General features: G+C 46.2%; 2 protein-coding genes and 1 long non-coding RNA gene across 5 annotated transcripts in view; 1 reads left to right on the forward strand and 2 right to left on the reverse strand.

The window, feature by feature from the left end:
- The first annotated feature begins 468 nt into the window (after positions 1-468).
- LETMD1 (LETM1 domain containing 1) lies at positions 469-18,550 on the forward strand. Of its 2 annotated transcripts, none has more exons than XM_083427806.1 (9): positions 469-705; positions 7,244-7,395; positions 9,478-9,593; positions 12,106-12,188; positions 13,453-13,639; positions 15,991-16,092; positions 16,426-16,578; positions 17,443-17,539; positions 18,100-18,550. In XM_083427806.1, exons 1-9 carry the CDS (start codon positions 584-586, stop codon positions 18,171-18,173), a joined length of 1,086 nt encoding a protein of 361 aa, XP_083283932.1. In that variant the 5' UTR covers positions 469-583; the 3' UTR covers positions 18,174-18,550. The 2 variants fall into 2 exon arrangements, with proteins under 2 accessions (XP_083283932.1, XP_083283933.1); XM_083427807.1 differs by lacking the exon at positions 469-705 and adding an exon at positions 6,208-6,886.
- LOC310671806 lies at positions 7,330-9,462 on the reverse strand. Its single transcript, XR_014508212.1, has 3 exons — positions 9,363-9,462; positions 7,667-8,985; positions 7,330-7,418 (listed from the first exon to the last, which is right to left on the reverse strand). It is a non-coding gene; the product is annotated as an uncharacterized lncRNA (long non-coding RNA).
- Positions 18,551-20,488: 1,938 nt separating the features above from the next.
- CSRNP2 (cysteine and serine rich nuclear protein 2) overlaps positions 20,489-27,716 on the reverse strand; it is a 42,880-nt gene continuing 35,652 nt past the window's right edge. For both annotated transcript variants that reach the window (XM_083427628.1, XM_083427629.1), the window contains exon 5: positions 20,489-26,849. In XM_083427628.1, coding sequence (XP_083283754.1) covers positions 25,944-26,849 — 906 coding nt within the window. In that variant the 3' untranslated portion in view covers positions 20,489-25,943. The remainder of the gene's footprint in view (positions 26,850-27,716) is intronic.

Consider the following 27,716-nt stretch of genomic DNA (forward strand, 5'->3'; position numbering starts at 1 on the left):
AGATGGGAGGGCCTGGAAAACCCCCCAAATAAACCAGGTTTTTTTCGTTTCCCCCCAAAGCTGTTTCCCCCCCGTAATATTTTTTTTCAACCCAGTTTGATATAGTTTAAATATCCCCCCCCCCAATTTTTCAGGGAAAAACGGAAAAAAGCTGTGTGTCCCCCCCCCCCCATTTTCCAAATCTTCCCATCTCTATTAGAAACAGTAAAAATATCATTATGGAATGGGACGCCCTATTTTCACCGGAGAAATGTATGCAAGACTCAAAACTCCCGACTCAGAGAACGGTCCCATTCAACCCAACGCTGTAGAAAAGCCCCAACATCCGGGTCCCGAGGTTCTCACGCCGGAGAGGGGAAAGAAGTTCCTCTTTCCGTGCGTCCCAATTCCGCCTATGGTCACGTGTACGGAAGGAGGCGGGAAAAGGAGGAGAGTTCCGCTGGCTTTCCTTCCGCCGAGCCTCCTTCCGCCCGTAGTAATCACGTGGCCCGTTTCCCGGGGTCGTCGTCGCTTTCTTGGCTTCCCGCCCGGACCTCCGCGCTCTTTCCGCGCCCTCCTCCTTCTCCTCAGGCGCCCTGGCAGGATGGCGCTGGTGCTGCGGCTGGTGCTGCGCGGGCGCTGCAGGGCCGGCGGAGTCCCTGCGCCCGCCGCCTCGCTCTACCTGGCTCTGCGCCCGGCCGAGCCTCCCCCGTGGCCGGGGCTGAGGTGAGTCCTTGGGGGCGGGGGGCGGGAAGGGGAAGCGCAGAGCCCCCACTCAGGGGGCGCCGCCCTCCCACCTGCATCGCGGTCGGGGGAAGGCAGGGCAGGTTTCTGGGGGGGGGGGCGGTGTCCCCAGGTGAGCTTCTGTCATTTCCTTGTCCTTGTTTAGTCATGTCCGACTCTTCATGACCCCCTGGACCAGAGCACGCCAGGCACTCCTGTCTTCCACTGCCTCCCGCAGTTTGGTCAGACTCATGCTGGTAGCTTCGAGAACACTGTCCCACCATCTCGTCCTCCGTCATCCCCTTCTCCTTGTGCCCTCCATCTTTCCCAACATCAGGGTCTTTTCCAGGGAGTCTTCTCTTCTCGAGGTGACTCATGTTCAGCTTGTGGTCCACCAAGACCCCGAGATCTTTTTCACATGTGCTGCTAGTATAAGATAGGTGTCCCCTATCTTCTATTTGTGCATCTGGTTCTTCCTGCCTAAGTGCAGAACCTTACATTTGTCCCTATGGAAATTCATTTTTTAGCATGGCCCACATGTGCTTCTGACCATTTTACATGTGAGTAATGGGCATGTTTGCAATGTGAATGGGCATTCTGGCTTGTGTAGGCTTTACACTCATCTTAAAAACTCTGTTGTGTTAAGGCTTATGTGTGAATCCCCCAGTCTAGCTCTAATCTAAAGAGTGCAGGTGCCGCACAGGTGCGGACTACACTTGTTGTTTAGTCGTGTCCGACTCTTTGTGACCCCATGGACCGGAGCATGCCAGGCACTTCTGTCTTCCACTGCCTCCCGCAGTTTGGTCAAACTCATGCTGGTAACTTCGAGAACACTGTCCAACCATCTCGTCCTCTGTCGTCCCCTTCTCCTTGTGCCCTCCATCTTTCCCAACATCAGGGTCTTTTCCAGGGAGTCTTCTCTTCCCATGAGGTGGCCAAAGTATTGGAGCCTCAGCTTCAGGATCTGTCCTTCCAGAGAGCACTCAGGGCTGATTCCCTTCAGAATGGATCAGTTGGATCTTCTTGCAGTCCATGGGACTCTCAAGAGTCTCCTCCAGCACCAGAATTCAAAAGCATCAATTCTTTGGCGATCAGCCTTCTTTATGGTGCAGCTCTCACTTCCATACATCACTACTGGGAAAACCATAGCTTTGACTATACGGACGTTTGTCGGAAAGGTGATGCCTCTGCTTTTTAAGCTGCTGTCTAGGTTTGTCATTGCTTTTCTCCCAAGAAGCAGGCGTCTTTTAATTTCATGGCTGCTGTCACCATTTCCTTATCGTGTATTAAATTTGCATACCGGTCCCAAGGTGGTGCACAACAGAAAAAAACTCAAAACCTTTCTCAACCTTTGGCCCCTGGGGGTGTTACAATTGCAGAGTTGGAAGGGACCACGAGGGCCACGTTTCCCAAACTTGGGTCTTGTTTTTGGACTACAGTTCCCAGCACTGAGAATCTTCTGGTGGTTCCCTCACTGAGAGAAGCCAAGTTACAGGGAACCAGGCAGAGGGCCTTCTCGGTAGTGGCACCCGCCCTGTGGAACGCCCTCCCACCAGATGTCAAAGAGAAAAATAACTACCAGACTTTTAGAAGGCATCTGAAGGCAGCCCTGTTCAGGAAAGCTTTTAATGTTTAATAGGTTATTGTATTTTAATATTCTGTTGGAAGCTGCGCAGAGTGGCTGGGCAAACCCAGCCAGATGGGTGGGGTATAAAAATAAATTATTATTATTATTATTATCACTAACCACTGGTCCTGGTAGCTAGGGAGTTCTGGTCCAAAAACAGCTGGAAACCCAAGTTTGGATTACTACAACAAAAACACAGGCCAACCATTATTATTGACGCAGGTCAGTTAATATTATTGACACGGGTCAGTCAGTTATTTTTAAAGCAAGGGGATTTGGTTGTTTCTAGCAACAAAACCTGGGTCTCCAGCTGTTTTTGGACTACAACTCCCATAATCCCTGACCGCTGGTCCTGGTAGCTAGGGATGATGGGAGTCGTGGTCCAAAAAAACATCTGGAGACACAAGTTTGGGAAACACTGATCTGCTCCAACCCACTGTGATGAGGGAATCTTTTGACCAAAGTGAGTCTCGAAGCCGCAGTCCTGGAATTAAGAGTCTCCTGCTCTACCGACTGAGCTATCCCCTCAGTGGTTGCTGGACTACAACTCCCATTATCCCTGACCGCTGGTCCTGCTAGCTAGGGCTGATGGGGGTTTCTGGGGGGAGGGGCAAGTTTGAGAAAGGCTACCAACCTTCTGGTGCGTATCCCCTCCCATGTTGTATACCCTTGAGGTCCAGCCATGGTGGCCAGTTGTTCCTTGGGGGGGGGGGAGGTGAGGGGAGCTGTGCTCCAACAGCATATGGAGGGCCACACATTTTGCACCTCTGAAGCAAGTAGGCACACAGGCAACAATTACACCATGGCAGTTGCCAGGGAGGCAAACGGTTGGTACACTGGAGCAAAAACAAGGAGTCTTGTGGTATCTCATTATGGTATATTGGATTCTATTTTTTATATATATATATAATATTTTATTAAAGTTTTACATAAAAAGAGAAACAAGAAATAACAGAAAAATACAAAATTACAGAAGTACAAAACAACAAAAAACAGCAAAAAAGAAAAAAAGACAAACAAATAAACAATTCCATCTTCATAATATTTCTTGCGTTTACTTATTTCCCAGACTTCCCCACACCTCCCCTCACTGTATTCCAATTCATATATTTGATCAACAAATCCCTTTTCTCTGTCTTAACTGATCTTTATCTTAATTTTGATATCTTAATATATCTTGATCTCTTTGACATCTCAAAATATTAAATCTTTTAATTTTACACCTTTTGACTAATAACCTTTTACGTTCAATCTGATGTCATTCTAACATTCATTAATCTTGTAGTATTTCTGTAGATAATCTTTGAATTTCTTCCAATCTTCTTCCACCGTCTCTTCTCCCTGGTCTCTGATTCTGCCAGTCATTTCTGCTAATTCCATATAGTCCATTACTTTCATCTGCCATTCTTGCAGCGTGGGTAGTTCTTGTGTCTTGGTATATTGGATTCTAAACTACACCTGCTTCTTCCTAGTCACCCCCACCCCCAGAGTTTCTGTATGTGAGGGAGCACGAAAAATCCCCTGCCGCCTGAAACATTGTCAGGCTTTAAGCTGTTTTTGAGTTTTCCACCATATAAAACGTAAGAGCCCTCCTGGATCAGGCTCAAGGCTCAGCTTCCTGTTCAAACAGCAGGCAGCCAGACGCACGTGGGAACCCCAAAAACAAGATTTGGAGTGCAACAGCACTCCACTCCTGTGGTTTCCAACACCTGGTATCCAAAGGCATACTGATCTTGACAGTGGAGACAGAATACAGTACAGTGGTACCTCGCAAGATGAATGCCTTGGAAGACAAAAAACTTGCAAGACGAAAGAGTTTTTCGTTTTCTGAGTTGCTTCGCAAGACGGATTTCCCTATGGGCTTGCTTCGCAAGACGAAACGTCTTGCGCCTTTTTTTTTTTAAACCGCCAATGCATTCCTATGGGAAACCGTCAATACACAGCGGTGCTTCGCAAGACGAAAAAACTCGTAGAACGAAAAAACTCGCAGAATGAATTAATTTCGTCTTGCGAGGCACCACTGTATAACCATTTTAACTAGTAGCCACTGACAGCTTTACCCTAGATAAATTTGTCCTAATCCACTTTTAAAGCCATTTGGGTTGGTGGCTATTGCAGCCTCTTGTGCAAGTGAATTCCGTAGTTCCAGCTGTGTGAAGAAGTACTTTTCTTTTTTGCCTGTCTTGAATCTTCCAACATTCAGCTTCTTTGACTGAATGTTACAACGAGAGGAGGAAAACATCTTATCTACTTTCTTCATGCCATGTATAATTTTATGCTCACCTTTTGTCTTAACTTAAAAGCTCCAAATGTTTTAACATTTCTTCACCGGGGAGTTGCTCCATCCCTGTCACAATTCTGGTTGCTATGCATTTTGGAGAGCACACAGGCTCCTTGCATTAAAAAACAAACAAACGCCCAATCATTTCAGTTCAAAGTAAAGGTAGCTCCATGCAACACTATTCTATTTACAGAGATGCTTGGATTTATGTATTTGCACTTTTAATGCAAGGGGAACAATAATACCATTTCACTTACACAGTCTGAACCTGAAAGAAATACAGTCCGTTCTGCCACTTTCTTCTCCATGTGTAAAGCAGATACGTGGCTGGATTTAATTGTGCAGCAAAATCTTGTAGAATGGCTGGTACTATTGCATAAAGCAGGAAGAAGGAATACCATTTTTTAAAATGCACCATTCTTCTTCATCTTAATTCAGCAAGGAGGCTGTATGTGAACCTGCTTTCTCCCTACTGTGCCCTAGTTTTAAAACTCTACTCCATGTGCGGTTTGAAGTCGTGCAGACCATCTCATTCTGAACCATGTGTAAAACAGCTCAGAATGTTCCTGCAGATTGGCTTTGGGAAGATCACATTTGATGTGGGCGATATCTGCTCTTCCTTCCAAGATCGCTTAAAATGGTAACCTATCTCTTGCCAGGTGGTTAGTGAAAGGTGGGTTGGTTAGGGCAGCCACTTTTTCTGGGTATGGCTCATATGCCATGAACTCAGGAATAAGATAAGTTCCTGTTGATTTTGTAGCAGTTAAAAGACACAGGTTACACACACAAACACACAAAATTGAAAACTAATAATTTATTATTGGGCTAACTGAGCTTGATAGAAAACAGTGTATTTTCTTGCCTTGAATGGTCCCTTCACAACATGCACAGGGGCATCTATGGTAACCTCCCTCTGGACCTCCCAGGCTGTTCTAATTCTGGAGGTGATGTTGCTTTCACTTTATCCAAGATGTTTACTGGCCACTGTAACGTTGACTCAGGCAGGCAGCATAAAAATATTTCTACAGTATACCACTATTTAATATGAATTATCAAAGCAGTTTACAACAAAAATACAGAAAACAGTTTATTATTATTATTATTATTATTATTATTATTATTATTATTATTTCCCCAGGCACTCTGGGTGGCTTACAGTACATGTAAAACATAGTAAGACCTCAAACATTTAAAACCTCCTGATACAAGGCTGCCTTCAGCTGTTTTCTAAAAGTCAGGTCCTTAACATCTGATGGGAGGGCCATATAAAAAAAGATATCAAGTTTGTATGGATTAGCATCAGGAAAGGGCCTGTGAATTATGTTTAATTGATAGGTAGAATGGATAGGCTCCTGCCAACCTAGCAGTTCGAAAGCACGTCAAAGTGCAAGTAGATAAATAGGTACCGCTCCAGCAGGAAGGTAAACGGCGTTTCCGTGTGCTGCTCTGGTTCGCCAGAAGCGGCTTAGTCATGCTGGCCACATGACCCGGAGGCTGTACGCCGGCTCCCTCGGCCAATAAAGAGAGATGAGCACCGCAAACCCAGAGTTGGCCCTGACTGGACCTAATGGTCAGGGGTCCCTTTACCTTTACCTAGAATGGATAGGATTGTCTACCTCTGAGACAAAGCCCCATTGATTTCCTTCCAAGTAGACATGGTTAAGATTGTCCTGTACAGCTTTAGCAGATCAACAAGGGTGGGCAACTTTTATTTGTAGGGTTCAGACTAAATGTCACCCCTTTTATCGGTCAGTGCTGCTGTTTGGGTTCTGATTTTCTGCTGTAATAAAGAATGACAAAATTTTAGGTTGCCTTGCCAATCAGCTGTAACCTCAGTTTGTAGAACTCTCTCACTAGGAGGAAAATACAGTGAAGCCTCTGGTTATGAAATTGATCGTTTCCTTTGGCATTCTGATGTTGAACTATTTTGATGCTTTGGTAAAATGTAGTTGATTAATAAGCTGTCTAAATTGATTAATCGGTTAATTAAAAGTTATTTAATAGTTTGGCAGCCCTAATTGATAAATTTTAATGAGCACCTAGAACTGCACTTTATGTATGCATTTTGTGACTGCAAGACATATTAATGTATAAAACAAAAGCAAATTCTTCCCTGCAAAAATGTAATTCCAGGAATCAAGACTATAAAAATATACTTGCCCTTTGCATTTGTGTGTCTTCCTACAGAAAACAAGTTTCATTTTTAGTCTCCTGACAGCCGACTTTTAATATGATAGTCTCATGTTGTTAATCAAGAACAGCATCTGTTTAAGAAGGTATTTATTGCTATTCTTATTCATAGGTGTAAACCCCACAGTTCATGACCCCTAGGTTAATGTGTACTTTGGTAGCAATTAGACAAAATTAGCAATTGGACAAAATTATGCACATAACCTCATCTTCATTTATCCCTGAAATAGCCTATGGATTCCCCCCCCCCCCATCTTTTTGCATTATGGTCATAACAGGCTAGTTTATTGCTAAGCTCTTAGACTGTGCATCAGTCAGATGCAGCTGCTCACCACATACCCCTTTATTAGCTATTGTAGTTGTGATTTCCTTTTTGTATTCTGAAGGGCTTGAAATACGTGGCAATAGAACTCAAGACTTGCATGTACTTTCTTTTGTTTCAGACCTCCAGTGTGCCAATTTTCTGCAAACGCAAATTCCAAAAAACCACTCTCTGCTTTGGTTTCAAAAGTCAAATACCTGAATGAGAAGTATGAAAGGTTTTTGGAAAGAACATTCCCACGTTTCTACCAGCTATATTCAACCTTCTTGAAAGGTGGGTTTTCATTAAAAAAACACCTTTGTGCACGTTGAAATAAGTGAATGGAAGATAAGATATTGAAATTGTTTGATGTGTTTTAAATTGTTTTTGTTTTGTTCTGTTAGTTTAATGTGTTAGTGTTAGGTGTTAGTGTTATGTAGTGTTTTTGTATTGTATTGTATTGTCCATTTTTATTTCTTCTATGTAGTGTTTAAATTGTTGGAAAAGTAATAAATATTTTTTTTTTTTTTTTTTTTAAAGAAAGGTGGGTTTTCATTAAAAAAACACCTTTGTGCACGTTTCATGATTCTGGGAGGAATGTGATACCTTAAGAACAAATCGCTTTGCATCTGTCACTGTAAAGTAGTTTCTTTACTTCTAACCCATCCCTAGGTGGGGACTCCTTATCTTCTGGGTGCCGTCTCTTGTGTTGCAATAGGGATGGCGCATGTTACAGTGCGAATGAAGAAACAAGTTCTTGTATCAATAATGGATGATATTTGTAGCATCATGTTTGTGTGTTTGCACAGACCCATTTCAGGTGTAATGGAAACTGGTGTCCTGCTGTGAGGACAATCTGCAGGAAGCCTCAACCACGCCTGCTCACACACCCTCCCATCTCGTTCTTTTTCGAGCCAATAAATAGGAGATTGAAAGCTTTTTTTATTTTAAATAAATTGTGGTTTCCCGCAAGGTCCAATTTTGGAGAACTGTGCTTTTAAAACAACACACACACACACACACTATGGTTTATGATGCCATGATTGCAAACCATGGCTTTACCTTATTTGTTCTCATAAACCCTAGTCTTACGAAGCATAATTCTTACGAGTTTGGAATTCAAAAGGAATTGTGTTTTGTTTAGAGTTTGGAACAAAAATTTCCATTTCAGCCTCAAGAGCTCAGAATGAGAAAGGAGAGCATGGAAGCTTGCTGTTGCTTGTTCCTGCTGGAAAAAAATATCTGCAAAATAACAGTCCATGGGGTGATTTTTGGGGTGGGGAATAACATGGTAAGATTCTGAGTGAAGGCAGTTCCATGTACGTCTAACAAAATTATAGCTGTAGTAAGGAAAGGCAGGAGCGAGAAGAATTTAAGACCCTCTGTAGAAGAAGGCAGTGGATTCTGCAGGATTAGTAGTAATGTGTTAGCAGCTCATGTGTAAGAGGCATAGCAAGAGAGAGAAGACAAAACCTGTTTTAGAGCTTAGGAAACATTATCCCATTATCTCTTGCTTCTGAGAAGCTCTGAATGACGTGCAAGGAGCATGTCCTTTTACCCTCATGGCAACCTTAGACAGAGGTTAGGCTGTGGAAAACCCTTTGAAGTGCCAAGGCATTTGGGCTTTCCCTATGATGTCCTGACACTATTAAAGCAAAGAAAACAATTTAGCTGGCTGGAGTTTTACAAAGAGGATGGGATTAAGAGGGGTCAGAAGAACCATTCAAGGCAAGGGAGAGACAGAGGCGTAATATTCATGTATGTGTTACTTTATGCCAGTTGTGGGAATCTTTGGTCCTCCAGATTTTGCTGAACGGCAATGCCCATCTTCTGCGGCCACTTGCCATGTAGTATCTAGAGGGTCAGAGCTTCCCTAGCCCTGTTCTTTATGCTGTGATGCTCTAGGTAAAGGTAAATGTACCCCTGCCCATACGGGCAAGTCTTGACAGACTCTAGGGTTGTGCGCCCATCTCACTCAAAGAGGCCAAGGGCCAGCGCTGTCCGAAGACACTTCCGGGTCACGTGGCCAGCGTGACATCGCTGCTCTGGCGAGCCAGAGCCGCACACGGAAATGCTGTTTACCTTCCCGCTAGTAAGCGGTCCCTATTTATCTACTTGCACCCGGGAGTGCTTTCGAACTGCTAGGTTGGCAGGCGCTGGGACCGAACAACGGGAGCGCACCCCGCCGCGGGGATTCGAACCGCCGACCTTTCGATCGGCAAGCCCTAGGCGCTGAGGCTTTAACCCACAGCGCCACCCACGTCCCTGGTGTGATGCTCTATTCTTAGGTAAAAGGCTTGGGAAGGACTTTGGCATCAGGTTGAACATTCAGGGAGAACAATTCCAGATCTGAAAATCTTTCTGTATTTTGCACAGGATTTCGGATATTCTTTACAGAAATGAAAGAAATAAGAAGAATAAAGGCAAACATGTCATATAGAAAGATCCAGTTCCATCAACTTCCGTACCGGGAGATGGAGAGACTAAGACAGGTAGGCTTTCACTTTTGTCTGCAACAATGGTAGTCAACAAGTCAAACTGACTTCAGGCGACACTTGGTAGTTTCCACAATTGTGCAGCTGCCCTTCTTCCTACGTGAGGAGCCCACTTAAGATGCTCTAGCTGTCTAGCAACTTCCCATCTCGTACACTGAGGAGTTTCACAAGGTAAGCAAATAGGGTTGACAAGAAAAATGTTCAGTTCGGGGACATACCTGCATTGGAAGCATGTTTGCTTCTGTTCGATGCGATGTTGATTTTCTAAACTCTGTTTCATTCTGAAATGGCAAGAATGAGTGACCGCTCCCTTGTCTCAAATCTTGCAGTTTCCTCCTTACGAATTGTGAGTTAACACTGGGTGATTTTGCTGGCCTCTCTCCCCGTCTGCTAAAAACCAACCCATCCTCTGGTCAAAATGTACAATTGCGCATTCCATTTGCTTTCTGGGTTTACTTTTTTGCAGGAGGGTATTACTGTAAAATTTGTACAGATGAAAAATATAACTTCATAGATAGAATTGGTTTGGGTTTTCATGAAATACAGAAATAAATCCACAGTAACAGAGTAACTAACTACTACCTGCCTTCTCCCCACCTTCAATTGGGATTTATTTCTCCTATGCGGGTGGCGCTGTGGGTTAAACCACAGAGCCTAGGACTTGCCGATCAGAAGGTTGGCGGTTCGAATCCCCGCGACGGAGTGAACTCCTGTTGCTCGGTCCCAGCTCCTGCAAACCTAGCAGTTCGAAAGCACGTCAAAGTGCAAATAGATAAATAGGTACCGCTCCAGTGGGAAGGTAAACGGCGTTTCCGTGCGCTGCTCTGGTTTACCAGAAATGGCTTAGTCTTGCTGGCCACATGGCCCAGAAGCTGTATGCCGGCTCCCTCGGCCAGTAAAGCAAGATGAGCGCCACAACCCCAGAGTCAGTCATGACTGGACCTAATGGTCAGGGGTCCCTTTACCTTTTATCTTATCCTGACTTTCCTTCAAGGAGCATAGGGCAATATGCATGGTCCCTCTCCCTTTCTATCATCATATCTTTTAAGAAAGACAAGTTAGGTGCTGTGTGGGTGTCATTGTAAAGAGACTCCCCAAGGTCACCCAACCAACTTAAGAGCCGAACAGGAATTTGAAGCCAGGTCTCCCCTGTCCCACTACACTATGTAAACAGACTGAGAGCTTCTGAATCGATAAGCAAGAACCACGTGCAACTTTTGTGAGGATCCACTATACTAATACAAATAGGTGGACTAATATTTACTGCATCTAGGGTAGAATAATTAAGAGGTTTCTGTACTTCAGCAAAAGCAAATAAACAAAGTCTGCTTGATTTCTGCCAACCTTCACCCGATTATTTCTTCCTTGCCTGAACATTTATCATATTGTTGGGCTGAGTTAGAGTAAAAATGTTTCTGTGTAGAGAAGAAGGGATGAAATTTGGGTTCTTATTCTTGAAAGATTCCATCTAAACACTTTTATTCAAACAAAGGAAAGCTGAGGTAGGGAAGGTTTTCTCCTTTTTCAAACGCAACGTGTTGTGTTGCAACATGGAGCTAAGTGACATTTACATAAAGGTTGTCAGTCTAACATCATCACCATGGACAGCTGTATAACAGATATAGACATAGAGGACTGGATCTAGGTCACAGGTCAATAAAGTGTTGCTGATGTGTGTGTGGAGGTCCACATATGGAAAATAACCAACAGAAAAAGCAGGTGTAAAGAAAGACACACTATTGCTTGGCATTGTCCGTTGGCTGCAGCATAATTATTCATCTAGAAGAGCTATTTTTCTCCCATCCCAATCAGGTGACGGGCAGTAAAACACTAGCCTATTTTCCGTTGCCAATACACAATCTGGAGCGCACTTTAAGGTTCCTGGTTGTGTCTCTAGCTGCCTCATACCTGATACCACGTATGAATAGTGTTTTCTCGCTGCAAAGAAAATGCTGCCACTTTAACAAGAAGCTACCAAATGGCATGCATATAGCACAGGGGTCAGCAAACTTTTCCAGCAGGAGGCCACTGTCCCTCAGACCTTGGGGGGGGGGGCAGACTATATTTTGAAAAACAACGACGACGAATTCCTATGCCCCACAAATAACCCAGAGATGCATTTTAAATAAAATCACACATTCTACTCATGTAAAAACACCAGGCAGGCCCTACTATTAACCCAGAGATTCATTTTAAATAAAAGGACACATTCTACTCATGTAAAAACACACTGATTCCCGGACCGTCTGCGGGCTGGATTTAGAAGGCGATTGGGCCGGATCCGGCCCCCGGGCCTTAGTTTGCCTACCCATGATATAACATCCATTGTTACTAAGTTTGCGAGAGACAAAAATAGGCACAGCCTTGAGGCATATAAAATGCCAGAGTATGCAGCGGTGGTCCCTTGCACGCCACTGCTTCATCAGTCCCTTTATATGTGCATTTTCCTCACAGTTGCAGTAGTTTTGGGTGTGTGCATGGCGGCTCTACTGACTAAGCATTTTTGAAGTTTCGCAGAGATCTGATCAAGGCCATTCCAGTTGGGATTCTTTCTCTTCCTCCCTTTGCCAACTACCTGGTTCTTTTGCTCATGTAAGTACAACTGTGCACCTGATCAGATGAAAGGTCCTTGCGCTTAACTGTGAGAAGGTGAATGCTTGGCAACAGTAGTGGGGGGTTTCTCTCCCTCTCTTTGATGAAGAGCTTGTTAGACTACAGCCGTGTGTTTTAGCAGGTACCAAAATAGACTGCAAAAGCACATTCATCTCTTATTAATCACTGGGGGTGAGATCAAGCCCGACTCTTCTGAGCCTCTGTTTCCGTAGTCACAACTCCACATTTATATTCTCTCCCCATGCGCAGGCTCAGTCTAAAGGGATTATTTTTGGTGAATTTCTCTGGGTGGCAATTCATCGTGCAGCAACCATGCACCCTCCCACATTTTTTCTGAAAATTTACCATCTCTGTTGTTTTCCCAACAGAACTCCCAAACTGCTTTAAACTCCCCAGAACTTTTTTTAAAGGGGGGGGGGGCGCTCACCTTTAAGCAGCTCCCCCACCCCTTCCTTGGTCTGTTCCAAATAGGTGTTTTCACCTTCGGAGTTAAAAATAGTTAAAGATAACATCATTTATGTTTGAGGCTTGCTCTTAACAGCCCCTGATCACAGCCTAGCATGCCGTATACCAGGCATCCCCAAACTCGGCCCTCCAGATGTTTGGGGACTACAATTCCCATCATCCCTGACCACCGGTCCTGTTAACTAGGGATGATGGGAGTTGTAGTCCCAAAACATCTGGAGGGCCGAGTTTGGGGGTGCCTGCTGTATAGGCTTGATAATATCTTAACGTGAACTTTAACAAGAAACAGATTATATCACAACTGACAAAAGTAGCTCTAAAATCCTGCATTGTCTGCTTTTTTTTGAAGGCAGAGGAATTTAGAGAAAGGCATCAGGATATAATTTCAAGTTGCCAGGTAGATTTCATGAGGGAGAAAATGGTCTACTAGGCATTCTGAAAAAATGGGGGGGGGGGTTAATTAAAATATTCCATTTTAAAATAAATGAAGGTAACTTGAAAGTCTGTGGACAAGGTCTGGTAAAACTTGCAGAAGCAAAGTTCAGTAGGGCTTCTGCTTGTCGGGGACTGAGGTTTCAGTCATCACATAACTGGTTGCTCCTTGTCTTGGCTGGAAGAAGCAGTCAAATTTGTAGAAAATAGGCAAAACCTGCAAAATCAACAGACGCTGCAAAATGCAGAATTTGGGTTCCTGTGGCCCAGATTTGGATGTTCTTTGATACACAGCTGTGTCTTGGTTTTGAAATGTATATCTTCTTGACAATCTTTCCTTCCCAAGGTATCTCTTTCCAAGACAACTCTTGATACGCCACTTCTGGACTTCCAAACAACAAGCTGAATTTCTGGACACCTACCACAATATGAGAAAGGAGGCATACCCAGAAGTGGTTGATGGTCTAATGAACCTCTCTCGCTCCCTAGCTGATTCCCAGCTTCGGAAACAGATGCTAGATCTCTGCAAAAAGGTATCTAATTACCACCCAGTCACAGCTGATAGAGAGGCAGTCTTTGGACATGTCCTGCTTTGCAGAAATAAGGCTTTTGTATATTGAGAGTTAAGGGATGCGGGTGGTGCTGTGGGTTAAACTACAGAGCCTAGGACTTGCTGATCAGAAGGTCAGCGGTTCAAATCCCCGCGACGGGGTGAGCTCCCGTTGCTCGGTCCCTGCTCCTGCCAACCTAGCAGTTCGAAAGCACGTCAAAGTGCAAGTAGATAAATAGGTACCGCTCCGGTGGGAAGGTAAACGGCGTTTCCGTGCGCTGCTCTGGTTCGCCAGAAGTGGCTTAGTCATGCTGGCCACATGACCCGGAAGCAGTACGTCGGCTCCCTCGGCCAATAAAGCGAGATGAGCACCGCAACTCCAGAGTTGGTCACGACTGGACCTAATGGTCAGGGGTCCTTTATGCTTTTTATATTGAGAGTTGGCCCATCACTACCAACTTCATGATGTCTAGATTCTACTTTCCTGTTGTCATGTGAGCAACATACTGCAAACTTCTGAAACCTTAATTATACGGTTTTAAAGTCATTCCAGAAAGTTTTGTTTTTTTAAATAAAAAAACAAGAACCCTGACCTGAATACGAACATGTATAGAAAAGTCATTCAAGTAAGAGACCAGACTGTATAGTTGGCTTAGCAGATGCTAGCAAGGAAAAGGATGCTCTGATACCTGTGTCTACTGATTTGTCACTTATGTAGTGGCTTTCTGGCAATGCACTCTTGAGTACTTGTCAGTTTATAATAATGGCTTGCAATTTTAGTAGAGGACGACGAGAAAAAGAAGTAAATTCAGGCCTTTATTATTCTTTATGGGACAATTTTTGGAAGGGAGGAACCAAAAAACAGTGGGTATTAGCTACACTGGTGGAGGGTCGTTCCCCCCCCCCCCCCCGCTTCAGTCAGATTTTATTGTTTGTAACGAATGACAACCACAATGCGGCTCAAAAAGGATAATCCAAGAATAATTTAATCACACATTTCTCCCAAAATAACCAAACCCCCCCCCAAACAAAACCCAAATAGCCCTTGGGCAGTCAGCACTGTTTTAGGTCAAAAATGTAGCCTACAACTGTCAGCTAGTTTGTATAAAGGTAAAGGGACCCCTGACCATTAGGTCCAGTCGTGGCTGACTCTGGGGTTGTGGCGCTCATCTCGCTTTAGTGGCTGAGGGAGCCCGCGTACAGCTTCCGGGTCGTGTGGCCAGCATGACTAAGCCACTTCTGGTGAACCAGAGCAACGCATGGAAACACTGTTCCCGCCAGAGTGGTACCTATTTATCTACTTGCACTTTGATGTGCTTTCGAACTGCTAGGTTGGCAGGAGCAGGGACCGAGCAACGGGAGTTCACCCTGTCACGGGGATTCGAACCGCCAACCTTCTGATCAGCAAGTCCTAGGCTCTGTGGTTTAACCCACAGCACCACCCGCATCCCTAGTGTGTATAAAGCTACCCTAAAGGCAACAAAACAAATTCCACATCAGCCAGCAACCGTTTAGTTTTGAAACCATCTGATTGAACTTCTAGAAAAACCTATTGCAAAGTGAGTTGTATAAAGCACAAGAGGATATAATTCAATTTGGCCTGATCTGCATGCATACAGTCTGTGTGTATAGTTTTCCATCTAAGCCGAAGAATTGCCTATCTAACAAGAAAAAAGGTTAATTCTGTTGCACCTATTCCATTAATGCAACTAGGTTATATGGCATAGCAACTTTTCTCATGGTAATGGTGAAGCAGAGCATTGTTAAGGGTTAGTGCTGACCTTTGAAGCCCTAATCAGCCTTGGCTCTGTATACCTGAGCGTCTCCACCCCCATCATTCAGCCCAGTTACTTGAGGTCCACCTCTCAGGGCCCATCTGGTGGTTCCCTCACTCCAAGAAGTGAACCAGGCAGAGGGCCTTCTCGACAGTGGAGTGGAATGCCCTCCCCAAACCAGGTGCCAAGGAGATAAATAACTATACAACTTTTAGAACACATCTGAAGGCAGCCCTGTATCAGGAAGTTTGTAATATTTGATGTTTTACTATGTTTTTTTGTGTGTTGGAAGCCACCCAGGGTGGCTGGGGCAACCCAGCTGGATGGGTGGGGTATTATTATTAACAACAACAACTTATTTGGGAAGGGTGTAATGACTACAGCAAACAGGAACTTCTCATTTGTTCCAGGAATGAAAATGCGCTCAGCTGCTATATGTTATAGCAGGATTGGTTTTCAGGTTTTTACAAGATTCCCATCCTCTTTTATTCTTGGAAAGCAGTATGGTGCTTTTCTTTTCTTTATTTCTTTCTACCAATGATATATCTTAATCTTCAAGGTGCAGGAAGGATGCCACCCAGATGTAAGCGAACTTACAGCTGTGAGGACCTTATTTGTGGGACATCCCTTTGGCATCCAGCAACTCAGGGTTCAGCAGCTGGTGAGTGCCATTCCAGAAATTAAATGGGATTATACTGACGACTCCGCTCAATCCATTGCCACCAACTGCAGCACCCCTAGGTTTTGACTGAGTTTTTAAAATAAGACTATAAATCTTTCCAGCTATAAATCCTTAAGGTGCAACAGACAGTTGCTTCTCCTTAAATTGAAACCTACTACTGATCTATGCTGCCTTATGTGCTGCCTTTTTGGAGGGGAATGATCATAACCTCCTGTTAGCCACATTTTGATCTGGGGAAGCAGGGCAGCTCTGAAAAGCTTTGCTGACTACCATTGTGCAGTTTAATCCCACCGTCTTCTCTTCTCCCCCCAGAAAGTCCTAAGCCGTGTTTTGTTCCTAACTCCTCGCTTGCCATCTCTCTTCCTGAGATACCGCTTGCAGAGCCACATAAAAGAGCTGCACCATCTGGACCAAGCGATGCTGAAACTGGGTGTGGGGCAGCTAACCGATGAGGAAGTGCAAGTGGTGAGATGACGTTTTGTATACTGTAGCAAACTGAGGTGCAGCGTTGCTGGCTAGGAACTGACCTTGGCTGTGCCAGTTCTCGCATGCAAGGGTTAGAATTATAGCTGGGACCACGAGAGCCATCTAGTCCAACCTGCTGCAATTCAGGAACCTTTTTGCCCGGTGTGGGGCTCAAACCCATGACCCTGAGATCAGGAGTCTTGTGCTCTACTGACTGAGCTGTGTCGTACCTTTAAAGGTAAAGGGACCCATGACCATTAGGTCCAGTCGTGACCGACTCTGGGGTTGCGACGCTCATCTCGCTTTACTGGCTGAGGGAGCCGGTGTACAGCTTCCAGGTCATGTAGCCAGCATGACTAAGCCGCTTCTGTTGAACCAGAGCAGCGCACGGAAACACCGTTTACCTTCCCGCCGGAGCGGTACCTATTTATCTACTTGCACTTTGACGTGCTTTCGAACTGCTAGGTTGGCAGGAGCAGGGACCGAGCAACGGGAGCTCACCCCGTCGCAGGGATTCGAACCGCCAACCTTCTGATCGGCAAGTCCTAGGCTCTGTGGTTTAACCCACAGCGCTACCTGCGTCGAACCTTTAGGGTAACCTTAAAAGACTATTTATTGTGCCTTAAAAGCTGTCGTGGACCACATTCCATAAGCTGTTCTATACTGCACAGTAACACTGTCACCCTTTTCAGAAATAGTAATGTCAGTCTTATGTCAAATGAGGACAGCCTGAATGGCTTAAACACACACACACACCAGCCCAGCTTTTAATGTCAGAATTTAGCAGTGAACGTCCTTGCATTTAGCCGTTGCTTTTCAAATGAAAGTCTCTCTGATCCAACAGAATGTCTCTCTTCTCTGCAGGCTTGTTATACCCGTGGCTTGAATTCTGTTCACCTCAGCCCACTGGCATGCAGGCTGTGGCTGGCTCACTGGCTCACACTCTCCTGCTCCCTGAAAGGTAAGCCTGCTTGAATTTGGCCACGTGGGGCTTCCCTTAGAGCCCTTACGGAATCTCTCTCACACAACTAGCAGCAGCTGCTCTTCTGACCCATCCTTAATGTTGCAGTGTTAACCTGAAGAGAGGTACCTGTTGCCCCTGTACTGTCCAGGCTGCAAAAGAGATGGCCTAGCAAAGTTTGGAAGGCAATAATTCAGAACAGGGCCTTCTTAGTGGCAGCATGATAGAATTATAGAGTTGGAAGTGACCCTAAAGATCATCTAGTCCAATTCACTGCAATGGAGGAATATGCCCTCCCAGCTATGGACCACTCAAAACACAAACACCAAGATTAGGCTGGTGCACACACTTATTAGCTCTTGATACCAGGCAAAAACAACTTTTCTTTAAAAAACTTTCCTGTGACAGATTGTGGGAGGGGGAGCCCCCTTTTACTTTTAGCTATGATTTGGTTCTATTTAGAAGCACTGGATTGTTTTATGAGCCCTGTGAGAGTTTACAATGAAGGGTTGGCACGAATCAAATAGACACAAATGCAATGCATATTTTTCTCTTTCCAGACGCTGAGATTTCACTCTTGGCACATGGCATGGTCTTGCTTTCTATCAACTTCCCTTCTTCTTCCAAGGGCTGACTAAGGGCACCCCTCACTGGTGGACCACTTCTGAAGAGAGGCTGCGACAGTGACTCTTGGCTGAAGCAGAGGGAGATAAGGGGTTTTGCTTATACTAAAATACAATGAGCAGGAGCCCGGCAGAAGCATCTCCCACTGAATTATTAGCCTTGAGAGGAAGGTAGAGGAAACACTGCGTTATGCTGAATATTCCTCCTCCTGCCGTAGAGGGAGACAAGAGAATTGTCAGTATGGCCCTGGACAAAATGCCTGTACTGTAGAAGGCCACAATATTTCTGTTTAGATCTGGCTCCAGAATGTCCTCGTGGGCACAGCATGATTCCGTACTTCTTTTCACCGCTTAAGTCTCTTGTAAAAACATCTGCTGAAGAAGGTACAGTGGTGCCTCGCAAGACGAAATTAATTTGTTCTGCGGGTTTTTTCGTCTTGCGAAGCACGGTTTCCCATAGGAAATGCATTGACGGTTTCCCATAGGAATGCATTGACGGTTTTAAGAAAAAGGCGCAAGACGTTTTCGTCTTGCGAAGCAAGCCCATAGGGAAATTCGTCTTGCGAAGCAACTCAAAAAACAAAAAACTCTTTCGTCTTGCGAGTTTTTCGTCTTGCGAGGCATTCATCTTGCGAGGTACCACTGTATTGGCGTTAGACTGTATTGACTTCCTTGTAACTTTGAAGGGTAACAAAGCTGTCAGGAACTTTCCCAGGCTGTTTCCCTCCCCCTTTTAAACTTCATTTTTACAATCAACAAGGCTGCATGGAGCTCAGTGCCTTTTGCCGGGCATTCGCAGTGCGCTGCAAGACTTTGAATATAAGACCCCGTTTTTCAGAGCTGCAACTTTTGTTTGAAATCTAGTGGCATGCTCTTCTGCAGGAAAGATACAGCTGTGCTCTCACATGGGCATTATGGAAGGTGCATTTCATGTTGGCAGATGTGGTAAGAGCCTAAAGAATTCAACAGGGTAATTCCACAAGTTAATTGGAGTATCTCTACCCAAAGCACTTAATATCCATTTCTGTGCCTCCAAGTCTTAAATACTACTGCCATGATACTTAAAAGCCAAGTGGGGGGAAAAGAAAAAAGCCAAGTCTTGCACTCCAGAAGCTGGAATTCTGGCCAGATAGTATATAAATTGTGTGTGGTAGACTAGTGATTGAGTCAGTCATTATAAAATGCATGAGAAGTGCGTAAAAGCAAATGAACGTTCAAGCTATACCTGATGTGAATGTTTCGTTAAAGATAGCTAATAAAGGACAATCTCACATTTTACCTGGTTTGTTTAGAACACTGCTTGTCTTCTTATAGCTTGGTAATAGCTTAGGCATACAGCTGGGGTCTCCAAACTTTCCTCAGGCTGGTGCCTCGAGCGACGATCGCACAGAGGGTGGGGGAGCGTGCGCCGTACACAAACACACAATTTCTGGTGCTCCTCCAACCCGGAAGTGGGTCCCCTTGCTGGTAAGAGCGGGTGGCAGCAGTTGCCACGGGCCGGATAAACAAGTCCCTTGGGCATTATCCGGCCCCCGGGCTGTAGGTTGGTGACCCCTGATCAAAGCTATTCACCTTGTCATTTCTCCAATGAGTCCTGCAGTTTATGCAAGACCATAAGTTTATGCAGCATACAGGCAAGGGCCACGGCCAACACACACTGTACCCCAGTTGCTCTTTGTAACAATAGTTTAATTCCCCGGCCAAGAAATGAAACGGCTGGCTCTGCTTGCCAGGGATCAGCTGCGGCAGACGCAGCTTGTGCTTCTATGAACTATATTCCAAGCTGTACTCTACAGGCGAGTAAGCCACAGCCTCTCTGAAAGGCCCCACTGATATTTCACTATGAATGAAGTAAACAGATGATGCAAAAAGCCCAGTTCTTCAAGTTGCATGAACTGCCTTAGAACAGGTACTGCTATCCTCTGCGGTCTCGATGCTGTTTCTGAACCAACCATATATTGTGTGTGCATCGTTACAAGGCAGATTCTGCTCCAAGATTGAAATTATAGGGCCAATTAAACTCACTAGTGGAAGTCAGCGCAACAGGACTTCTTCCCCTCCCAGAATGATGTGCAGGGCGAGGAGAGGGGAGCTTCTGTCAGCCCATGTGGCATGAACAAGCATCAGCACTGCATTGAATACAACCCATAGATTAGCGGTTTTGCAGACAATATGCACCATGGAAGAGCAGCGGGAGCACACGAGCTGGTGGCATAATCTTGGCTCTAGTCAGGATTATGAAAGGTTGCATGTCCACTGCACTATTAAGTGAGCAGCAATAAGCCAAACCACTATTGCCAACTTTTGCATTGAGGACAGAAGCTGCTTTGCAAGTTCAAGCATTTCTTTATTTTTACACTTAAATATCCTCTTTAAATACAGCATTATCACAATGAAAATAACATAAAAGGCAAAACAAAATGTAGAGGACCCGACAAGCTTTGGATTCACATTGAAAATGCCACCTGTATACCATGTGAGGCAGGAGAGCGGAGAGCAAGTTATAAAGTTATCGGAGTCACGACTGATGAAGGGGGCAGGGCTGGTACCAAATGTCTCAAACTGGGGCCTAGTTAAAGAGTCTCCCAAACAGGTAGTAAAAGGGCCATTCCCATGTAAACAGTTCACTAGCACCAAAAAAGAGGAGGGGGCAGGGAGAGGAGAAAGGAGGAGTGTGTGTGTGTTTGATCGCTTCGCGACAACACTAGCTCATTTCGTTATGGGTATGCTGTACCAGCGTTTTAAAAAGTCTTTTTAAAAAAAGCCAAGTGAAGGAAAACCAGATCCATTTCCTAACATGATTTGGAGTTGAGGATTTATATATTTTTTTCACTTGCAACCAGGTCATCCCACCCAAAAGCCATTTTACTTTGTCCTTCCGTCAAGGCGACACGCCACTTTGTTTTTCCAAGGTCACAGGCGCAAAAGGTCAGATCAGTTCTGCTGGCTCGTGGCCACAATTAGAGCATAGGGCCAGGACAACAGTGATGGAGCAATTCAGGTGCTGCCTGGGTGTGTGTCCACAATGCCTGTTTTATCCAGATGGGTTTCTATCAACCTATTTCAACATCCTCTGCTTCTTGGAATGTCAGTCATAATAATTCCTTTTCCAGTTTCCAAAAGCAGATATTTAAGTGCGAAGTTGTTTCCATTTGCAGAGCAGGCCACCTGTCGTTCATGGGCTGCAGCAGCTTAAAAGCACTCAAAAGAACAAAGTTCTTAAATTGTGAGAATTTGCCGGCGGCCGAGGTGTCTCCCATTTCCCCCTCGTCCTTTAGAGCTGATCACAGCCAATCCCCAAAGAAAGGAACATGCAGTGTGGCGTTTAAAGGCTACAAAGGCTGGTGGTCAGGCATTTTAACCGTTTCCTTTCGGACACAACTGCACCACAGTTGCCCGTGGCTCCTAGGCCAGTGCTGGAGTGGCCAGCTGGAAGTGTTTAAGTGGGGGGAGTCCTTTTTGCCTTGCACGCATCAGCAGGAAGCCAGAGATACAAATGGTGCACACTGCAAGTGTACACTGCTAGTTGCGCCACAAGGCAGGGAACGGTGGGGACTGGACACACACCATAAAGGCTACAGTGGTGTTACGATGAACTTGGGGAGGTTTATATGATGGGGCATTTCAACCCTACTTCCTTTGCACCTTTGGCCTAGGATGAGAGGCGGCGCAACTTTGTAGAGGGAGCGCATCCCTTGCTCCTCTGCAAGAACTCTTTTGCTCTGTGAATCTCCAAGCACAACAGACACATAGGCTTACAGAAAGGGTTGCATCTGGAAATGACTGCCTTTGAGACTAAAGCCAGCTTTTTAATAGCACCTTTTATTTTGTAAACGTCTAGTATGGAAAGGGGGGGGGGATACCTAGCAATGTCACCAGTGCCCCTTTTCAAGCCCTGGTTGTAGAGAAGCATGGGAGAAAACCCCAAATATTAGCAGCAGAACTCCTAGCAACGAGGCCAGTGGCACCCGTTTGTGTGCACGGCACCCTTTGCTTCGCAAGGCAGTAAATGGGACTGTGATAGACGTTTTAAGGCTTTTCTCGTTCCGATGCTTCTAGGTCCTCTTCTCCCTTCCCTGCCCCATTTCAAAAGTCATTGCACAAAGAAGCCTGGCTCCTGCACGCATTGGCGCCGTGTCCAAACCGTTCACTGCAGCAGGAGGTGGCGAGGCAGCAATTAAGTACTTATTTGTGAGACGAAGCGCAGGAAGCTCAGGTGTGCAGTATTGACGCTAAGCAGCAGATGGAAAGCTTGGGAGTTAAAAGGAAGATCGGGGAGGAGTTATAAAGTACCGAAGCCTTTTTATATACTTAAATACTCACCATCTGGTCGGAAGTCTCATCAACCCAGCAGTGTGAAGTTTCCATGGGCTGCAATATTACTGTGAGGTCAGGAGCTGTTCCGGAAGAAAGGAAAGAAAAACCTCTCTCCCTGTTGCTGTCATTTCCAGGACTGCGTTGCTTCTGTTCACCTTATCTCCCTGGGAGCTAGTGCCATTTCAGAAGGATGGGCTTTTCCAGATGGGTTGGCAAAGGTGCTTAGTTACTAGAGATGTGGAGGTCCAGAAAAAAAAAAAGAAAAAACTGGAAACTTTCCAGAAAAAACAGGGTGGGGGTTGCCCTAGAATCTACTTTCCGATGGAAAAATGGAAATTTGAAGCATTTTCTTTTTTGGAATGACTTAAATGCTTTAAGGCATGTTTTTGCTCACTCAAAATGTGTACTATGAACACAGTAGAAGTGGATATTCTGCACCTATCCTTTTGACTGGGTCCTTCCCTTGTGGTCAACCTTTTCCCCTCTCCCCTCAAGCGACAGTGACACAGACACCCTGTTATACCATAGCATGATCCTTTGCAGCCTGACCGCTCAGAATCAAGTCTCATTGGTTTGGCGTAACTGACTCACTCCCAGGTAAGTGCGTAGAGGGGATGGTAGCCTACAGCAATTCCACATGCGCTTATCTCTGGAAAGCTAAACAGAAAAGGTATTAGTTCTGGGTAAACATGCATAGAATTGCTCTGGAAATCCCAGAGTAAAATTTTATAAGCCAAGTTATAAATTTGGGTTATTAAAAGCAGTAAAATAAATGTAGATTTGGTAAGTATTGCATATTATCTGGTTGGCTGCTGTGAGAACAGGATGCTAGACTAGACGGGACATTGGCATGATCCAGAAAGCTGCTCTTACGTTCTTATTTCAATTCCCCCCAAAACTCCCATTTCTTCCCCCCCCCCGAGGGGGAAAAAAAGAACCAGTTTCCACCACCAAGGCTTCAAAATTTCTGCAATTTTTACATCTCTTATTAGCCACCATTTATCATTGTGATAAAGGTGGAGGCAAAGAAATGGGTTAGACGCAGCTGCTGGTAACATGGTTTTGTTCTCTCTCCATCACCTTTATGGTTTAAGAGGGATCATGGGCTTGGGGTTCTTGTCAACCAGCCCCTCTTCCCCCAACCAGTATCCAAAACACCGGCCAGATGCTCAGCAGTCAGTTTCAGGTAGTCCTTCTGAAAAGATGGCACGCATTTCATACAGCTTAAGGTTACGCACATGTTAGCTCCCAGACAGAATTAAGTGATGAAGGAAGAACGCTTCTCGCATGGGCTGCTTAGATTCCACCCTCCCTTCTAAATAAATTTAAGTACAGCAGCCTTGTACTGCCTAGGGAATCCTCCAGGCAACCTCCAGACAGGGCTACAACTCCCATCTGTCCTTGCCAGCTTGGCCAATGGTTAGGGATGATGGGAGTTGTAGTCAGGGCTTTTTCCGCAGCTGGAACTTGGTGGAACTCAGTCCCGGCACCTCCTAGGTGGGCGCCGTTGCTGTTGTAACAAGGGAGGCGTTCGTGGTGAGTTCCGGCACCTCTTTTTCTAGAAAAATAGCACTGGTTGTAGTCCAAAAACTTCCAGAGTGCAATGGAATGGGGAAGGCTGCAATGAATGGCAGGAAATTAAATATCCCAAAGGGCTTATGCAAGTAATGGAGGTCGTGAACAGTCTGGGGAAGGAAAAAGATTATAAAGTGGGGAAGGTTCAGTGCTGGTTTCGAGCTAAACTGGTGTATTTAGAGCAGTGTTCTTCAACCTTGGGTCTCAGATGCTGCTGGGACTACCATTCCTATCATTTACAGTGAGCTTAGCCAATGGTCAGGGATGATGGGAGTTGGAGTCCAGCAACATCTGGAATGCCATTAAATAAGCATTCCTGATTTAAAGGCACACCACATGGAAGCCACGGTGATAGCCAAGCTGACCCAGAACAGTGAACTGCAGAAGAAGGCATTAATCTATTACTACAAAAAAACCAGGGGAGAAGAATTGCCAAGGAGCGTGGATGCAGAAAGTGCTTTTGTTATCTTGCAGGGAGAGAACCATCAGTAGGACAAGGGGGAACGTGACACCCCACCTCGTCCCTTTCATTCTAGGACTAATAAGAGCAGCTAATTGCAACCCTTCCTTGCGATGCAGATCTCAGGAGATACATACAGCTTGGAATTCCTCTCCACTGCCATCCTATTGCACCCCAACCCCTTGTGCTTGCAACCCAGCCGGCTACAGTTGCATTGCATATTCAGATTCATCCAGAAGGCTAGGGTGCTAGCAAGTAGCAAGGGAGTATATATAAAGCTCTCAGGTCCACCTCCAAACTAGCGTGCAATTAGAATGGAACGTCTTGAAACAGGGAAGGAGAAAAAAATGAGTGGAACGACCGGGCAGAAGGATAATTACTCTGCTGGACCTCCCTGTCCACCCAAAAGGTCAGACCTTTACCTCCATTGAGAAGACCAAACCGCCCCCCGCTCCAAGTGCATTGAGTTTTGAAGAATCAGATCACAAAAGGGATTAGCATCATAGAGGCAGAAAACCCCAGCTCAGAATGGACATTGGAGTGTCATAGGAAGTCCCAGTAAACATTCAGCACATTTTGTTTGTTAGTTAAGAAACAACGGAACTTGATCGATCTCACCGGAGCCCATTCAGAGCCAGCGAGACGGAGGGTAAGCCTGCTTGGGTTGAAGCCACTGGGCAAGGAAGATCCCAGAGGCCAATGGTTCTGTATGGACAGTTGCATGCCAAACTGCAGGTGTAACCAGTCACGGTCAGCGTTAATCCATATGGAATTTAAAATGGGGGGGGGGGGAGAGAGAAGAAAAGTTCTCCTAGGGAAGGAAGGGCGGCAAAAATGTCACATAAATAAGAGTTTGTAAGAGCCTAAAGCTGTGCAACTGGCCAGAGCAGTTCAAGCGGATTAAAGGAGGTCACGGTTCCAAGAAGACAGAGCACTGAAAGATGACAAAATGGTACAGGTGGAGGCAGCTGCACTCGGGGCCAGAGAGAGAGATTCCACAGCATGTATGGATTTGTGATATTCCGTAGCAGTAGCAACGTCCTCTTCTACCCCCTTCCCCCCCCAAAAAAAAACTCCATTGAGCGCTCTGGGAGAAAAGGCAGCTTCACTCTATTGCTTCCATGGGACACATTCATGTTTGGTCCTTGCAGGATGGGGGATAAGGTGCCTGCCCTGCGGCAGCTCCAATTGGACCGTGTCCTGTCCGTGGTCCAGGCGCTTCCGTGTTAAGAGGCCGCCCAATCCGCAGAAGAAACCCCTGACCCCCTGGGTGTAGTTCGTTTCATAGTGAGCCTGTACAAAGCAGTCCCTCTTTCAACGCTCCCCCCCTCCCAAGTTAAATAATCCCCCGGGGGCCTGTGGCCGTTAGATAAATTCTCTGCCAATAAATAGACATCCAAGATTAAGAGCTACAGTGGGTCGGGATGGGTCACACGGCCAGAGCAGGTCCCAGGGAGCACTCCTCCGCCGAGGGCAGCTCACAGGCCCTCTCCGGAGACTGCCCCAAACTCTGGGGCCGCAAACTGTCCTGCGGCACGTTTGTGTGGAATGACAGGCTTGGCGGAGGAGGAGGAACCTCAGGCGGGCAGCTTTCAGAAGCGAGGGGCTCCGGGGACAGGGCCGCTTTGCCCCCTTCCGCCCTGCCGGAGACGGCGGCTCTGGCACAAGGCACCAGCGAGGTCACCGGGACGGAGTAGACGCTCAGCTCCTTCTCGTCTGGGTAGCGAGGGGGGATGTCGGGCTCCTCCGCGCTGCTCTCGCCCTTCACGCCCAGCACCGACCTTTGGTCGACCTGATAGTACACAACCGGCCCATTGTTCAAGTAGGCTTGGCCGCCCTCGGCTGAGCTGGCTTGCTCAGAGCTGTCCGTAAAGCACAGAACGGAGGAGCCCAGGGGCAGCTGGGCTTGGATGAGGATGGGCGTGGCCAGGCTCGGGCACAACCCGTCGGGGACCGCCAGGGGCTCTTCCAAAATGCACACCCCCAGGCTCTCCACGCTGGAGCCGCTGCTGGAGTCTTCCTCGGCCTTCAGCCGCTCCAGCTCCTCGGCCGTCTGCAGGTGCATGACCGCCGTTTCGTTCTCCGCCATGAACTCCTGGAAGTCTTGCGTCTCGGGGGTCTGGGCCCCCAGCCAATCGCCGCTGGAGCTGGGAGGGGCGGCGGCCTCCTCCTCCAGAGTCTGGGGCCGGCTCACCTGCCGCTTGTTCTCCAGCTCCAGCTTCATAATGGTGTGGAGGTAATGAGTCCGCACCCGGATGGGATTGAATTCAATGCGCCCCGCCATGTTCCCACAGCCATCTCTGGAACAGCCGCACGGGAAGGACATTCGGTCCACCTGGGTGGGGGAAGTTGAGGGACAGTGAAACGGGGCCCAGCGGGAGAGCACTGCGGCAGGGAGCGGATGATGCAAGCCTAGCCAAGGGGGGTTTTTTTTGGGGGGGGGTGGGGGAGGCTGGGAGGAAACAGAAGCCAAGTTCCTGTCGGGAGGAGCATGCAAAATTCATGCAGGCTGCCGCTGGTAAGCAATAGGACAGCCAGGTCTGCATACAGCCCCAACCTGCAGCCCCCTCCCCAAGCCAATCTCTAGAAGCTGAAAGAAAAAAACAGGTCTGCTGGCCAAGACAAGTGATCAAATGCTGCAGCTTTAATGCTTGGGAATTCCCGTATTTTTTGCTCTATAAGACGCACCAGACCACAAGACGCACCTAGTTTTTGGAGGAGGAAAACAAGAAATAAAATATTCTGAATCTCAGAAGCCAGAACAGCAAGAGGGATCGCTGTGCAGTGAAAGCAGCAATCCCTCTTGCTGTTCTGGCTTCTGGGATAGCTGCGCAGCCTGCATTCGCTCCATAAGACGCACACACTTTTTAGGAGGGGAAAAGTGAGTCTTATAGAGCAAAAAATACGGTACATATCCTTCCATTGGAAGCACACCACTGAGTGGAAAATATCTGAGACCTCCCCCCGGACCAAAACTGCACATTTATCACATAAAAAGCTGCCAGCAGCAGAAGAAGAAAAGGATGCACATGTGGGGGGAAATATTAAGGAAGGGACAGAATGCACACAATCTGAAGGACTGTTTTTAGAACGGAAGGACAACATGCAAAACCAATTCTACACAGGGAAAACACAGAATTTGGTACTGGGTGAGGAGGTCAGCATCCTGAGAATCTCAGCTTTCATTTCAGCAAATATAAAA

This window comes from Podarcis tiliguerta (genome assembly GCF_965153285.1).
Source record: "Podarcis tiliguerta genome assembly, chromosome: 2".
In the NCBI taxonomy this organism is placed as follows: Eukaryota; Metazoa; Chordata; class Lepidosauria; order Squamata; family Lacertidae; genus Podarcis; species Podarcis tiliguerta.

Excerpts from the sequence above, each read along its gene's own strand:
- LETMD1 (XM_083427806.1), top strand. The coding sequence starts at position 584 with ATGGCGCTGGTGCTGCGGCTGGTGCTGCGCGGGCGCTGCAGGGCCGGC. Across the intron at positions 706-7,243 it reads CCCCCGTGGCCGGGGCTGAG|ACCTCCAGTGTGCCAATTTT; the intron begins GTGAGTCCTTGG and ends CTTTTGTTTCAG. Across the intron at positions 17,540-18,099 it reads ACTCTCCTGCTCCCTGAAAG|ACGCTGAGATTTCACTCTTG; the intron begins GTAAGCCTGCTT and ends TTCTCTTTCCAG.